Below are 15,331 nucleotides of genomic sequence, written 5' to 3'. Positions count from 1 at the left end.
GATAGAATGTACCAGAATAGTTCAGAGCTGCCTATCAGGTGGCATGGAGCCAGAAAAATTTGGATCTACCTCACACAAGCTTGTTACATCAGAGAGGATCACACCAGGCAATGTACTGTATCTGATCTACGAAGGCTATCAATTATGGGCGTCAGTTTCCCCCAAATTCCAGTGTGGGCCGAGAAACCTTGGCTGATATTCCAGATCTCCTTGCGTGAAATGAGTCACAATATGTATCCGGAACCAGAAGCTCCTCCAACAGCTAAATAAACTTATGAATTACAGTTACTCCTCATAATGATTCCCTTTCCAAATCGGACTCGTATGGGGGCCCTGACTTGACCAAGGCTACTCAGTTGCTAAACCAACATTCCCACGCTGACACTTTATACAGGGCCAATTTCTTTCTTTTTTTTCTTATTTAAGTTGAGAAAGTCAACGCTGCACATCCAATGCTGCTCATACTGAACTCCCTGTTCCCCCTTCTGATCTCTGGAGGCTTTAGGATAACATTTGGCAGATGTGCAGAGCCTGTCTTGTCAGTATTCATGGAAACAATGCCTGGATTCTCAGTCTTTATTGTTATTACTACTGCAATATAGAGTGGGATCTCCGTGGCTGCACGCACAATTCTTAGACCTTTTCTGGGCACGGTTCTATGTCTATTTGAAAGGAGGATTCCCCCATAGCAAAGCTTATAGTAGGCAACTCACGGTGATTCTTACAGAAACCAACAGGGGCGTAACTATAAAGGAAGCAGACCCTGCAGCTGAAGGGGGGCCAGGAGGTATAGGGGTCCCCATGAGACCCTCATTATTGAGCAATTGCAACATATACTGGTAAAACAGGACAATCTTTGGATATGCCCTAAAATTGATTTGCCAGTAGGAACTAGTTACGCCACTGAAACCCAATCAATCCCAGGTAGCAAAATTCCTTCCGGCCTCATGCCTGGGTGCTGTTTCAATTTATTCTGAATTACCAAAGGGATTAATCTCTGACCCGGTAAGTGCAGAGTCACTGGTTTATCTGACCGTACTCTTTTCTTGGCAACGTATCTCAAAGAGCTTAAGTAGGTGGCTGTGATGGCAGCTAAAAAGATTCCAAGAGATGTGTCCTGTCCACACCACTCCTGCATTATCCCAGAGAACGCCGGATAAAATTAGCCAATACTGAATATGTCCAACGTAACTATAGAATTTCCAGGGGAAAAACTACAAAGGAATCAAAATATTAAAATTCTATAGAGCTGCACCCCTTCTCTAATATTCCCTTCCATGCTCCATCAGAATTCATCCTAATCTGTCAGCCTTTATATAATCTTTAACTTTAAGTGAGTTATAGATTGGCTAATTCTAAGCAACCTTTTTTTTTTTATAGTTTTTGTTGTTTTCTCTTCTGACTCTTTCCAGCTTTCAAATGGGGGTCACTGACCCCATCTGATCACATCTAAAAACAAATTCTCTGTAAGACTGCAAAGTTATAGTTATTTAGACTTCGTAATACTCATCTTTCTATTCAGGGCCTCTCCTATCTTTTATTCACATGAATGCATTGTTGGTAGGGTAATTTGGGCCCTAGCAAGCAGATTGTGGAAATTGTAAAATAGAGAACTGCTGAATAATATTTTTTAAGAGAGAGAAGAAAAAAAACAAAATCTGAATTTTAGTAAATAGACCCCTTGGTCTTGCATCTCTCCCTCTCATCAGCAATCATGGGGCCCCAGGCTACAAAGTTAGCAGGGCCAATTATTAGTCTGCTGGTCTCCTGGGTGGTGGGCTCTGCCAGCAAGTAAAATGGGGCCCCATATCTCATATATGACTCATATGGTCACATACCAGATCTGCTCCATTTGAGACAAAAACTTACAATCTACTCAAAACCTTCCCACTCCCCCCACAAACAAATAGTGCCTTTCCATCTTAGGGCCCCTGGCTACATTACCCCCTTGATGTATTTTATGCCCCCCTCCTTCTTTTGGATCATAACTAATTAGCAAGGCTTTCCATAAATCTTCCTGTATGTAACTTGAATGTTCCAATACATCGACTATATAGACAATGGGATTTTCCTGGGCACACATGTTGCCCACCTCCTGTGCACCCCTATGCATATGGGGGGGGAAGTTGGGCGGTGTTGGGGATACAGCAGGCAGGATATCTATATCGAAAGCCCCCCATACATGGCCCGATATAAACTGCCTAACTGACGAAGTTGGCAGCTTATTGGGCAGTGTATGGGACCCTCCAATGGGGTCGGATTGAGGATCACATTAGTTCGTTTATGTGGTCTTCGGCCCGACCTCCCATATTCTCCTCGTTGGGATCCAATTGTTGTGCCCAGGGCCGCCATTAGAAATCACGGGGCCCGTATAACAACATTTTTGGCACCACCTGAGCCTGCCCACCCCAGGTCCCACCCACTCCACACCACAGTTAAAAGACCACACAGACATCAGCGCTAAAAAACAAGTCATAAAAAGCTATTGATGGTCAGGTCCCCCTTGTAAGTTAAAAAAACTGTGGCAACAGGGCCCCCCTTGAAAAATTGGTGGTCAGGCCCCCCCCACAAGTTAAAAAAAATAATTGGTGAACAGGGCCCCCCTATAAGTTAAACAAAAAAACAATTGGACCCTAGAGAATATTTTTTAAAAAAACATCGGTGGCAGGGGCCTATAGATAATTAAAATAATACATTGGTGGCCAGGGGATTAAAAAAATAAAAAAAACACACATTGGTGTCCAGTAGAATTGAACTTGTGGCTTCAGGACTTCAACTTTGCCTCCTTTAGTGACTTTGGGTCTTTTCCCTGCTTCAGGACTTTAATTTCGGCTGTTTTCGTGACATCAGTCTTTTCGGCGCTTCAGGACTTCAATTGCGGCTGTTTTCATGACTTTGGGTCTTTTCGCCGCTTCAGGACTTCAAGTTCGGCTGTTTTCGCGACTTTGGGTCTTTTCGCGGCTTCAGGGCTGTTCGGCACTTCAGCATTTTGTCTGTTTGGGACTTCATGAGAGACGGCACTGTCAAGGGGGGCCCGGATGTGCTGCACTTTTTGAAATAGCCGGGTCACCCTTGACAGTGCCGAAGCCGTGCCGTCTCTCCTGAAGTGTAGCACAGCCAGGCCCCCATTCAGGCCCGGGCCCAGTACAGCAGTTCCCCCTGTGCCACCCTGATGGCGGCCCTGGTTTGGCCCATGATCGGATCAGCCTGACATCGCCCAACTCAAGAGAGGGAGAGAGAGAGAGATGGAGAGAGAGAGAGAGAGAGAGAGAGCGAGAGAGAGAGCATATCTACTTTACGCTGGGGCACCACAAAAACCAGGACCTGGGTTGGGGGTGGGGGGTTTGCCCCTGCTTGAACCTTGTCTATAGACAGCACTAATGACTTTAGCCTTAGGGCTATAGGATAGCGTGCCCTTTGCTAGCAGATGGCCAGCAGCAGTAACACACTGGAAGACAAAACCATTCAATTAGTTTTGTATTAGGAGTGTATATAAATTTGTAGCAGCACAATGCTCCCTCCCCCTGTGCTTGTACACAGCAATGGATTCATCCACCTTACACTCTTATAGAACATTTGGTGCCTCACCTAAGGGAATATTGGAGTGCTTGCACTGAATCCCATGTGATCTTTTCCAATTGAAATCAAATCCATCCCTACGAGAGACATGCCCGGGCAGAGACCTGCTGCAGTTTGAACGCAGCGTTTTTTTTGTTTTGTTTTGCTTATTTTTAAACGAGCTACTTATGAACTGGAAAAGCCACGTGTGATCTGTTATATTTCTCTGGAAACATTTACCTGTCGCACTGCTGACCTGCCACAAACTTTCTACCAGGCCGATGTTTTGTCTTGCAACGCACTTTCTCTCGGCTGCTGCTGGGAATTCCTTGTAAAACCAGATAAATAACACATGTAACCGAGTGCGATAAAATCAACTACTAAAAAAATGTCACAGGCCAGCAGATTGTAAACCAGGCTTGTGTATAGTGTAAATATTGCAATTGTTACACGGGGCTTGACGTTGGACAAATACTGAGTTGCATTTGCTACTGAACCTAATTATGACTACAGCCTTATCTAAAGCTGAATGGTGATTGTGTAACTATGTGGGGTCTGGTGTGAATCATGCAACACATGTGGGACAGGTAGGGTTGCCACCTTTGCCGGAAAAAAAATACCGGCCTTCCTATAATTTTGCCATTTTTTCCTATTAAGAACATTGGGATCAACCATCATTTTTACCGGCCTGGCCGGTATAATACCAGCCAGGTGGCAACCCTAGGGACACGTAGGGTTGCCAGCTTTTCCGGGAAAAAATACCGGCCTTCCTATATATTTATCATTTTTCCCTATTAATAACATTGGGATCAACCATCATTTTTACCGGCAACCCTAGGAACGGTAAAATAACTGCCAAGGCCGGGGCCGGTATTACAAATTTACCAGCAATGTAGCTGCCGGTAAATTTGTAATACGATCAAAAGGAGCCCTCAGCCTGCCCCCAATCGTCCCCAATCCCCTGCAACTTACCTTTTCTTTTGCCTTTTCTAGCGTACGTGGTGTCCGTGGTGTGGCCCCGCCCCTTTTGTCACGTCCCGCCCCTTTGAGGCCACGCCCCCAGCAGCCGGTACATTTTTTTATAAAAGGTGGCAACCCTAGGGACGGTTCATGCCTCAGGATGGTGTTATTTGTCTGGTGCAGTTGGCATGCTGATATCAAAGGAAAAGGGCTGTAGGCTAGGGCCACATAAAGTTGCCACCTGGCCAGTATTTTACTGGCGTGACCAGTAAAAATTTGGTTGATCCCAATGTTATTAATAGGCAAATATGTAGGAAGGCCGGCCTTTTTTTTTCCAGAAAAGGTGGCAACCCAAGGGCCACACGGGGGCTAATTTCTGCCCAGGGCAGTAGCCTCCTCTCTTTTCCGCTTTCCGAAGCTTCATCGCAAACAGACTTTGGTGGATTTTGGCTCAAAATGCGGAGACTCGTGGTTCTTTGCCTACAATCTGCCGAGTCTGTTCAAATTAAAACAGATTGAGTAGCTACAATGCAGAAACAGAGGAGGCTACTGCTCGCGGTAGGGCAGAAATCAGCCAGAGGATTTTGGCTAGCAGGTTCCGCCCCCCTTGTGCAAGTCTGGACTGAGATTTAAAATAGGCCCTGGCATTTCAGGTACACAGAGGCCCAAACAGGCCACACAGCAGTCCAAATAGCCCTCCACCAGCCCAATAGATAGTGACTGTCTATGGCAGGGATCCCCAACCTTTTGCACCCGTGAGCCACATTCAAATGTAAGACGGATTGGGGAGCAACATAAGCATGAAAATAGTTCCTGAGGATGCCAACAAAGGGCTGTTTGGTAGCCCCAATGTGAAGTGGGCTACTCACGAGCTACTGGATGGGGATCACTGGTTTGTGGCAACTAATCACTAGGGTTGCCACCTTTTCTGGAAAAAAATACCGGCCTTCCTATATATTTATCTTTTTTCCCTATTAATAACATTGGGATCACTGACCTTCCTATATATTTATCTTTATTCCCTATTAATAACATTGGGATCACTGACCTTCCTATATATTTATCTTTATTCCCTATTAATAACATTGGAATCACTGACCTTCCTATATATTTATCTTTATTCCCTATTAATAACATTGGGATCACTGACCTTCCTATATATTTATCTTTATTCCCTATTAATAACATTGGGATCACTGACCTTCCTATATATTTATCTTTATTCCCTATTAATAACATTGGAATCACTGACCTTCCTATATATTTATCTTTATTCCCTATTAATAACATTGGAATCAGCCATCATTTTTACCGGCCAGGCCAGTAAAATACCCTACTTATCACCAAAAATACTCCTTGTACTTCAATTCTTAAAGGGGATGTTAATCTTTAAAATAACTGTTAGTATGATGTAGAGAGTGCTGTTCTGAGACACTTTGCAATTGCCCTTCAATATATATTATTTGTGTTTTTTTAATGATTTACTTTTTAGTTCATCAGCTCTCCACTTTAGAATATCAGCAGCTATCTGGTTGCTAGGGTCCAAGTTATCATAGCAACCAGGCAGTGGTATGAACGAGAGCCTGGAAAGAAAGAAACGCAATAAAAAGCAATAACAATAAGATTTTAGCTTCACAGAGAAACTGTTTTTTGACTGCCAGGCTCAGAAGAAGAAGAAACTGTTAAAAATGAACTTTAAGGTGAACTTTCCCTTTAAATCTATTACAAAGAATTTCTGCTGATAATGTATGTGATATATTTACAATATATGCAGCGCTAACTCTCCTTCCTTTATTGCTAGTGCACTTGGAATCCTCTGTATAATGAACATGAGGCCAGCCGGCAGTTTTAAAACTACAACTCCCAGCATTCCCAGGCAGCCAGCTGCTTGCTGGGAATTGCTTCAACGACAGCTAAGTGTGTCTGCCCTGTGCTCGTGCAGAACTGGGTTATTTCCTCATTTCTTTCCGCTTTGTCGAAGAAAGTCACACAAACACACACGCAAGTGACACTGTTACAACATTCTTCTTCTTGAGAACCCAATGTATCTCGTCTAGTGCCGGCTAAAATAATTATACACAAATAAACTGTATAGAGCTTGTAGAATGAAGTCATCTTCCTATCTGTCACCAGAACCCCTGTCTGGTTGCTAGGGAGTGGCTCTGGGGTAGCAACCAGCTGGCAGTTTTAAGTCTCATTGGCTTTTCACAAATTGTCTTTTCTACATATAAAGCCTTCAACAAAATGCCATCATTTCAACGGCAGAAAAAGGATATTAAATCTGAGTCGTTTGTAGAGTGACAGTATTGGGCCTGTAGCTTTAATTATAATAATAATAATAATAACTAAAGGTTAATACATGCACAGAGCTGTTTATTCAGCAGAAAATCAAGGTGCCAGTGCCTGCGGAGGGTAAACAAAAGAATTTTGGTTACATTTGTTGTGGGAAGCACAGGAAGAGAACGGAAGCTGCTCACTTTAATCTGTAACTATTTTGCTTCTCGTTCTATATATATTGCTGTTAATGATTATCATTAGCAGAGCTCCGTAGGGGTTGCCGTGTGCAGTCAAATCTGGGGGAGACACTGGGGCTAGCTGATACCTTTGTTGTAGAATCATTATGTGATGTCAGCAGAGACATATAGATATAGGTCCTAATGTGGGTGTCTGAAGCAGGCTTATTATTAATCTCATAGTGTGTCACAGGCCCGGACTGGCAATCTGTGGGTTCTGGCAAATGCCAGAGGGGCTGCTATAAGGTGCCATAGAAAGTCAGTATTTAGTGGGCTGGTGGGGGCTTTATGGGCCTCTATGTGGGCTGATTGGGCCTCTGTGTACCTGAAATGCAGGGACCTATTTTAATTCTCAGTCCGGACCTGGTGTGTCACTATTTTAATTGGGGGAGCCAACATCTAGGCAGCAAATAGTAGTATTATGTCCCCAGCATTAGTTAGGGTGGTGGCACATGAGGCTACTGCGGGAGATTTGGAGAGATTTATTCGCCTGGCGACTAATCGCCGCGACTTTCCACGACCAATCTTCCCCGAATGCCTCCCCTCGCTCTGCGCCTGGCTAAAATTAAAAAATCGCCTGCGCTAATCACACGCGGCGATTCGTTTTCCGAAGTCGCCCGAAGTTTCCTCGCGAGGAAGCAGCTCTGGGAAGGGGAGTCTCCATCTAAAAACAAATACTCTTTATTGTTATGGCTACTTTTTAATACTCCTCTTTCTATTCAGGCCTCTCCAATTCATATTCCAGTCTCTTAGTCATATCAATGCATGGTTGCTAGGGGAATTTGGACCCTAGCAACCATATTGCTGAAATTACAACTGCTGAATAAAAAGCTAAATAAGTCAAAAACCACAAATAATAAAAAAATATGAAAACCAATTGCAAATGGTTTTAGAATATCCCTCGCTACATCATACTAAGGGCAGAGACAAATGCTCAGATTCGGAGAGATTAGTCGCCCGGCGAATATGCCTCACGAGGAAACTTTAGTCAACTTCGGAAAACGAAGAACCCGAATCTGAGTGTGTGCCCTGACCCTTAAGGTGGCCATAGACGAAAAGATTTGCTCGTTTGGCGACTGCCAAACGAGCCGATCTTTCCCGATATGCCACTAACGAGAATGGCTATATCGGGGGTAATCTGAACGTTCGGCCCTATGGCTGAACGATCAGATTATGATGAGAGTGCAATCGGCTCCGGCAGGAGCGGTCGGGACAAAATCAAACCTGTCCCATCGACCAAACAACCAATCTCCGCCGGACGAAAAATGTTGGCACTCTCCACACATGGTCAGAAAATCGTACGTATCCTCGATTTGTACGATAGGATCTTTGCATCTATGGCCACCTTTAGGGCTAAAATGAAAATTGCCTGCGGCAATGCACACGCGGCGATTCGTTTTCCAAAGTTTCCTTGTGAGGCAACTTCTGCGACTTTGGAAAACGAATCGCCGTGTGTGCCTCATTCGGGGAGATTGTCGCCCGAAGAAGAGGAGATTTGACGCTGAGGCGACTAATTTGCTCGACTGGCCTGACCCTTAAGCTCCCCATAGACGCAAAGATTTTTCTTTCCGAACGACCGATTTTACTGAATCCTTTGAAGTTAGTAGTGCGATTCGAACGATCGTACATCTTACGATTTTTCGGCCGACGTCTGTCAGGAAATTGATGGGCCAGGTTAAAAAATCTTTGTCGGTCCCAGTGCAATGTATTTATGTTTGCAGGGCCAAGCAGGCAGCTCCCCTTTGTTTTCCTGCCAAATTGGTCTTTTTAGTTGATGGTCAATTCGTACGATCGATAACCGCGGTCTCACCGTGACGATCGGATCTTTTAAAAATCTCAACATCTATGGGCAGATTTAGTGACCCCCAGCCCCCCATCTAATTCCCCTGAATTATTCCCCTGCCTCCCCCTCAGCCTCTTCCCTTTCTTTTCCTCTCTATCAGACAAAAGCCACCCATTCCCCCTAAAGGAACATCCCACGGTCCGGCTGGCGACTGCTCCCCACACTCCCATTCACATGCTAATAAGCTCTCAGATCCTTCCGCCGCCTCCAGCCAAACTTTCCGCTCTGCCTAGAACTTGTTATGGGAAAATAGTGCTGCAGATTAGTGCGTGTGTGAATGTGTGCGCCCCCCTGAGTGACACGGTCCTACCCCTGTGCACTAGTTGACTTGATTCTATCAGCAGCCGGGGGTGGAGGAATCCTATGAGGGAGGAGGGGGGGGACACCTGCGGCGGAGGGATCTGCAGAGAAGCAGCAGCAGCGCTGAGTCTTGAGCTTGTGTCTCACTCTCAGTCTGTGATCGGACAGGGAAGCGCTGCGACTTCTTCATTTCTCTCTCTGCCACTTACCAACTGCCATACACTGGAACACACAGCACTTACCTGCTGATACATTGTATTCCTGAGACTCTGATACATTGTATTCCTGAGACTCTCCAGCTGAGACTTTCTAAACTCTCTGATACATTGTATTCCTGAGCCTCTGATCCAGTGTAGCAGTGTAACATCAGACAAGCAGTAACTACTGGATGAACTCTCTTCTCTCTCTTTATTCTGGAGACTCTGGAGCTGCTGCTTTTGGACCAGGGATTCTACTGACTTGGATTAGCCTCATCTCTCTCTAAGGGATTTGTTGACTTCTGACTTGTCTCCCTGTGCTCAGTCCTGGGGCAGGAACCTTCAGCAGGATCTATGTTCCTATAGAAAGACTGCAGGAGAATGGATCGGATAGGGCTGCTTGTGCTGCTCTGCTTCTTGCCTGTCCTCACACAAGGTAACGTGTGTTGTGTGTGTGTATTTGTATGTGTGTGTTTCTTATCCATCCTACTGACTGCAACCTGTTGGGCACTGAGCTTCCCTTATGAGCTCTGCAACATTATTGGAACATGCAGGAGTTTCACCAGAAGCCCAGCTGCCAAGAGCTTACAATCGAATGTTGTGAGTTGAATCTCAGGCCTGGGCGTTTTAAGACAAATGTAAACACTTGTCTTTTTGAAGGAAGCGCTGATCTTATCTATACTGTTAAATCCAAAATATGTTTATATTAAGTGTGAATCAAATGTTGTTGTTGCGCTGCAACTCCCTGTACCTTCCTCAGTGGCTGCTGTGAGTTGTTCTCTAACAACCAAAGTGTTCTTACATTAATGACCATTCAGAAGCCGGTGCTCATCGGAAGTTTGCGTGCTTTCCATACATTCCTGTGCTTGCCCAAGGCAGGATCTACCAGCCACATAATGTTAGTTGTTTATAGCAAGTGGCACTTTTTATTAGACACCCATCGGTAGACCACTCCAACCTTGTCATTAGTAAAACACTAGAATGAGGCATATGGTTTGAGATGTTATGGTTAAGAGGAACTCTCTGTATTGTTTGTACGGTAGGCACTCAAAGAGCAATCCTCCAGGCAGTAGCAGTAACTTGAAGTACAAGTATGGATTACAGCCTGACGCGTTTCACCCTAACAGGAACTTTCCCCTTAAAACAAAAATGAATATGAATTCTGAGAAATACTCGTTCTGTGTTATAAGGTGTGCGGCAGGGTTATGCAAGTGTCCCTCTGGGGATGCTGGGAGTTATAGTAATAGTTGGAGGCCTGCAGATCGGATTTGTCAGTCGTTCGGATGTTAGAGGAGACATAGGATTGGGCTGGTGGCCTGATCTCAAAAGTTGCGTTTGGATGGCTTTTTAGGGAATACAGGGTTACGGAAGATAGTCCATAGTACAGCTTGATCCAGGGACTGATCCCATTGCCATTTTGGAGTCGGGAAGGAGTTTTTGTTCCCCTCTGAGGCAAATCGGAGAGGCTTCAAATGGGGTTTTTCGCCTGGCAGTTAGGCAGATTACAATAGAGTTTAAAGGTTGAACTTGATGGACGTGTGTCTTTTTTCAACCTCATTTACTATGTATTTGAGAAGGCAATACTATGTTGAACCACATGAGCTTGCACTCTACAACGTGGACTGATGCTGTAGCTGAGGCAGCTAGTGTATCTGTACCCCCAGACACTGCAGAAATCCCACTAGTGTCCCAGGGTTTCCCCTGTGGGTACAGATGACAGACAGCGGGGGGGGGGGAAACAAAAATTGGGTTTCCAGACAGAAAGGTATAGTTACTCATCTGTAACTTGTACCTACTGCTACTACAGACACCCGCTGCTATATCTGCCACGGGCAGAGTAGGTGATTATAATATACAAGATGAAGGGGAAGTTAAACAAGGTGTAAGTATTAAATGAGAAACCTTGTGTGTGTGTGCCAGTGATTATTCAGCTGTTATGGGGACAGAGGGAGTTGGAAGCCCCATTAGTTCGTGGTTTCACTGTCTAGCCCCCCTATAATCTGGTTTCCTGTGTTGTCTCCAGAACCATGAAATATGGAGGATGCACAGTTCTGCTTTCTGTCTGAAAATGACAGAGTCTTGTGATGAAACTATCCCTCCCACCGGCGTGCAGTTGTGACATTTTTATTTTAAAGCACAAGTTCTTCAATGTTACATGTTGCCTTTAAAAAAAAAATTATAACACATTTCTGTACTCCAACTGGATGTACATTCCAAAGATGTAGTTAAATAGAAGTAAGAGTTTTAGGCAATAACAGCGCACAGCATCAGGCCTGTTGAGCTACAATGTCCCGGTGAGGCATGCTGGGAATTGTAGTTCAATAACGGCTGCAAAGCATGCGGCGTCGATTCTGATCGCCCCCACCAATCGTCTTGCTATTACACCCCCCCCTCTCCATTGTGGAATTGGTATGGTTAACCCACTGTTGAAGGTTCCTTAACTAATTTTGTCACTTGAGGAATCCACAGAGATTTCGGCAATGACAGATTTGTAGCAGGACTGGAAATGCTCCTTCGCACATAGTTGGGCTGCCATGAGCAAATTAAAAGCAGCCTTTCCCCACACCCCCCTTTTTTATTTTATTTTTACTTTAAGGATAATCATGCAGCTGCCTAGAGCTGACAGCTTTTTGGTTCAAACCCCCCCATCATATCTGAGAGTAAAGTTAAAGGAATAAAATCTTCCTATGCTGTTACTATAGTAGTAGGTCCAGCATCAGAAATGTGACTTCCCCTTGAAACGTAATGGTTAGACCTCCCTACCATTTTGACTTATGCAATTGGTCATTTTTTAAGCACCACTCATACAGCTGCCTAGAGCTGACAGCTTTTTGGTTCAAACCCCCCCATCATATCTGAGAGTAAAGTTAAAGGAATAAAATCTTCCTATGCTGTTACTATAGTAGTAGGTCCAGCATCAGAAATGTGACTTCCCCTTGAAACGTAATGGTTAGACCTCCCTACCATTTTGACTTATGCAATTGGTCATTTTTTAAGCACCACCTGGTATTACCTTGTCTACCCAGTAGTAGAGCACCCAGACCTGACATAGAGATTGATACTCTGAGACACTTTGCTATTGGTTTTCAATTTTTATTGTTTTTGGTTGTTGCGTTATGCAGCTTTCCGGTTTGCCGTTTCAGCCATCTGGTTGCTAGGCTCCAAATTCCCCTAGCAACCATGCATTGAGTGGAATAAGAGACTAGAATATGAATAGGAGAGGCCTGAATAGAAAGATGCCTATGACTAAGTGTCCCTGGTAGACACAAAACACGTCAGGCCTTGGTTCTTAATTATGGAAAATAAAATGTAAGCCTTTTTCACCCTTTTCCAATCTGACTCCGGCTTCACTATTTGGTGGGTCCAGGCTTGTGCCAGCCTCTTTTGAAGTTTCCTAATAAAAAGTAGCAATACCAATACATATGTAGCATTACAGAGCATTTGTTTTGAAGATAGGGTCGGTGACCCCCCATTTAAAAGCTGGAAAGAGTCAGAAGAAGGCAAATCATTTAGAAACTATAAAAATAATGAAGACCAATTGAAAAGTTGCTTAGAATTGGCCTATGTCAATGACATACTAAAAGTTAACGTAAAGGTTGATTGACGATATTTGCCAGATCTATCACGGCAGCCTGTCTGAGGGCCCCATATACTCGCCAATAAGCTGACGATTTTCTCTTTTTTTGGTCCATGTATGGCCACCTTAAAGGACCCTGCTCCCATATAGCAGGCCCCTAAACCAGAAATAAAAGGGTGCCCCCCTCCAGGCCTAAAAATTGCACCAGTCAGGAGTGTGCACCCTATAAAAAGAGTAGACACCCCAACACTCCAATGATAGTAGGACATGATGCAACGAGCACCCTAACAGCTCCATTGACATAACAGTAGTAGCTGACTCATTCACATATAGAAATTAACTTTTTTTACGCAAGTGACAGTTTATGCTGATTTCCCCCCCCCCCTCCGTGTCTAGTTTCATAAATCTACTGAGAAAGACTCAATTTCCTATAGTGAAATGCAGACGTTAAGATGTTGGTGATAATGGAATTTTTTTTTTATTCCTTTAGAACTCGGCGGAACAGTTATTTTGCTCAATTCTGCTATATTTAATTTTAGTTTGCAACATAATGTTGGTTTTATCCTCTTCAGGTGTGAACCAGCCAATAGTTTGTTTTGTAGATTGCTTTGTACCCCTCTGGCTTTATATTGTACCCCTCATTGCACAAGACACAGACAGCAGTGTGTTCCCATAGCAGGGGGTTATTAAATGCAGCCGAAAGCTTCAGGCTACAGGTATTAAGTGACGAGAGAGTGAGGGGTGGAATCTTGCCCTATAGTGAACAATACACAAAGAGGTTTGCGGAACATCTCACAATGGGCAGCTCTGATTTCCCCCCTTTTGTGCAGCTTTAAGAATAGCCCGTCGCCCCACAGCTGTTGTGCCTTTCCCAGGGCAATCCAATTGTGCGTGGGGGGGGGTGTTTGTTTTCTTGCACTCATCCTCCCCCAAGTACTCCACTGCATTTACCCTATGAATATTCAAATAGCTGGAAGACCACTGGGGGGTTGTCCGCGCGAAACCCCTGACTTCACAAGTCAGGAGCCCGAGACAGAATTTCACAGTTGGGGGGGGGGGTTGCTAGAAAAGATTAAAAAGTTTTAAAAAGATTAAAAAGTTATTTCACTTTACTGGTGCTAATATACACATTGGACATTATCTGAGCTGAAATGTAAAACGTTAAGCTGTTGCTATTGTCCATGCTGCCTAGCAACCACTGAGAAGTTTTATTCTGCTCTATTCATTCATCTGTCGTTTTATAAACTGCCACCTTTAACCCCAAGTGGATTGGACTAGGGTTGGCGGTTTCCCAGCCAAATTGGGCTACTAATTTAAAGTTCAGGCGGGTTTTGAAAGTACAAATTAGCCAAGGTACGGATTGGGGCTACTTTTTCACCCTTTGGCTGGTTTGCACTTTAGAAACCAGCCAAAGTTTCCTCTTGCCCTAATGTGCCAAGCCCGCGTCTCCCAATGCACGTTGGGTAATGTAGTTTTTGTTTAACAATTGGCCAAGTTGAATGTAAGACTACAATACCCAGCATGCAATGGGACTTGTGTAGAAGTCGGGAGTTACCAGATTTTGGGCTCTGTACCCCAGTCTCCCATCACTCTTAAGCATTCTCACGTTTTCCTCAATTTCAGCTAATTTTGGGGGGAAAAAAATCAACTGGCCACCAAAATGTCTGTCCAATATTTATTGAAATTGTATATGAATTAGGGAACCCCCTCGGCCCCCCTCTATAGTTACGGCCCCTGGCGATGGGTAAATCTGTCTCATTTTGCTTCATGTGAAAATTTGTAAAAAAAAAATGTATTTTCACATATATTCATTTATTTTCTAGACTTTTTTCACTGCACAATATTGTGCTATTTTTTGGGCTACTTTTGAAGTGCCTCTTGGCTTTGGGCTGGTTTTATCCCCGACTTTGGCTAGTTTGGAAAATAAAACCTGGCAACCCTTGAGCAGACCCAGAGGTTGCTGGGAATGGTAGTCCTCAACAGATTTTTTTTTTTTTGGAGGCCTTTCCCCAGTGCAGATGTGGATTGGGCTGTTGGGACACAGTGTAAACAAACCCAGAACCTTTTGTATTCTGTTATCACTGCATCTCATTAGCTTGGGGGAATACATTCCGTCCTGACTTCCTGCTCAGACCATGTGATAGGAAACAGCACGTGCTCACGTAAAACATGCCCCCCAGCCTGATAAAGGCACCTTGTGTGGGGAAATATGCAGAGAAGGAAGTGAAGCAAAGGTTTGTCAGCCCTTATTGCATATTCCTTATAGTGATATGTCCCACCACCAAGCTGAGCAACAGTATTTATATAGAAAGTCTTAGGGTAGAGCTACACGGTGCGCGTCCATCCATCTAGTAATACAAATGTCGCACTTATAAGCTGATTG

At 44.2% G+C, this 15,331-nt stretch overlaps 1 protein-coding gene across 1 annotated transcript in view; it reads left to right on the top strand.

Moving 5' to 3' along the window:
• The first annotated feature begins 9,271 nt into the window (after positions 1-9,271).
• notch1.L (notch 1 receptor L homeolog) overlaps positions 9,272-15,331 on the top strand; it is a 51,859-nt gene continuing 45,799 nt past the window's right edge. The window contains exon 1 of the mRNA XM_018229488.2: positions 9,272-9,807. Coding sequence (XP_018084977.1) covers positions 9,753-9,807 — 55 coding nt within the window. The 5' untranslated portion in view covers positions 9,272-9,752. The remainder of the gene's footprint in view (positions 9,808-15,331) is intronic.

This window comes from Xenopus laevis, chromosome 8L, assembly GCF_017654675.1.
Source record: "Xenopus laevis strain J_2021 chromosome 8L, Xenopus_laevis_v10.1, whole genome shotgun sequence".
NCBI classification, from domain to species: domain Eukaryota; kingdom Metazoa; phylum Chordata; class Amphibia; order Anura; family Pipidae; genus Xenopus; species Xenopus laevis.
This window is presented reverse-complemented; position numbering and strand designations above follow the sequence as displayed.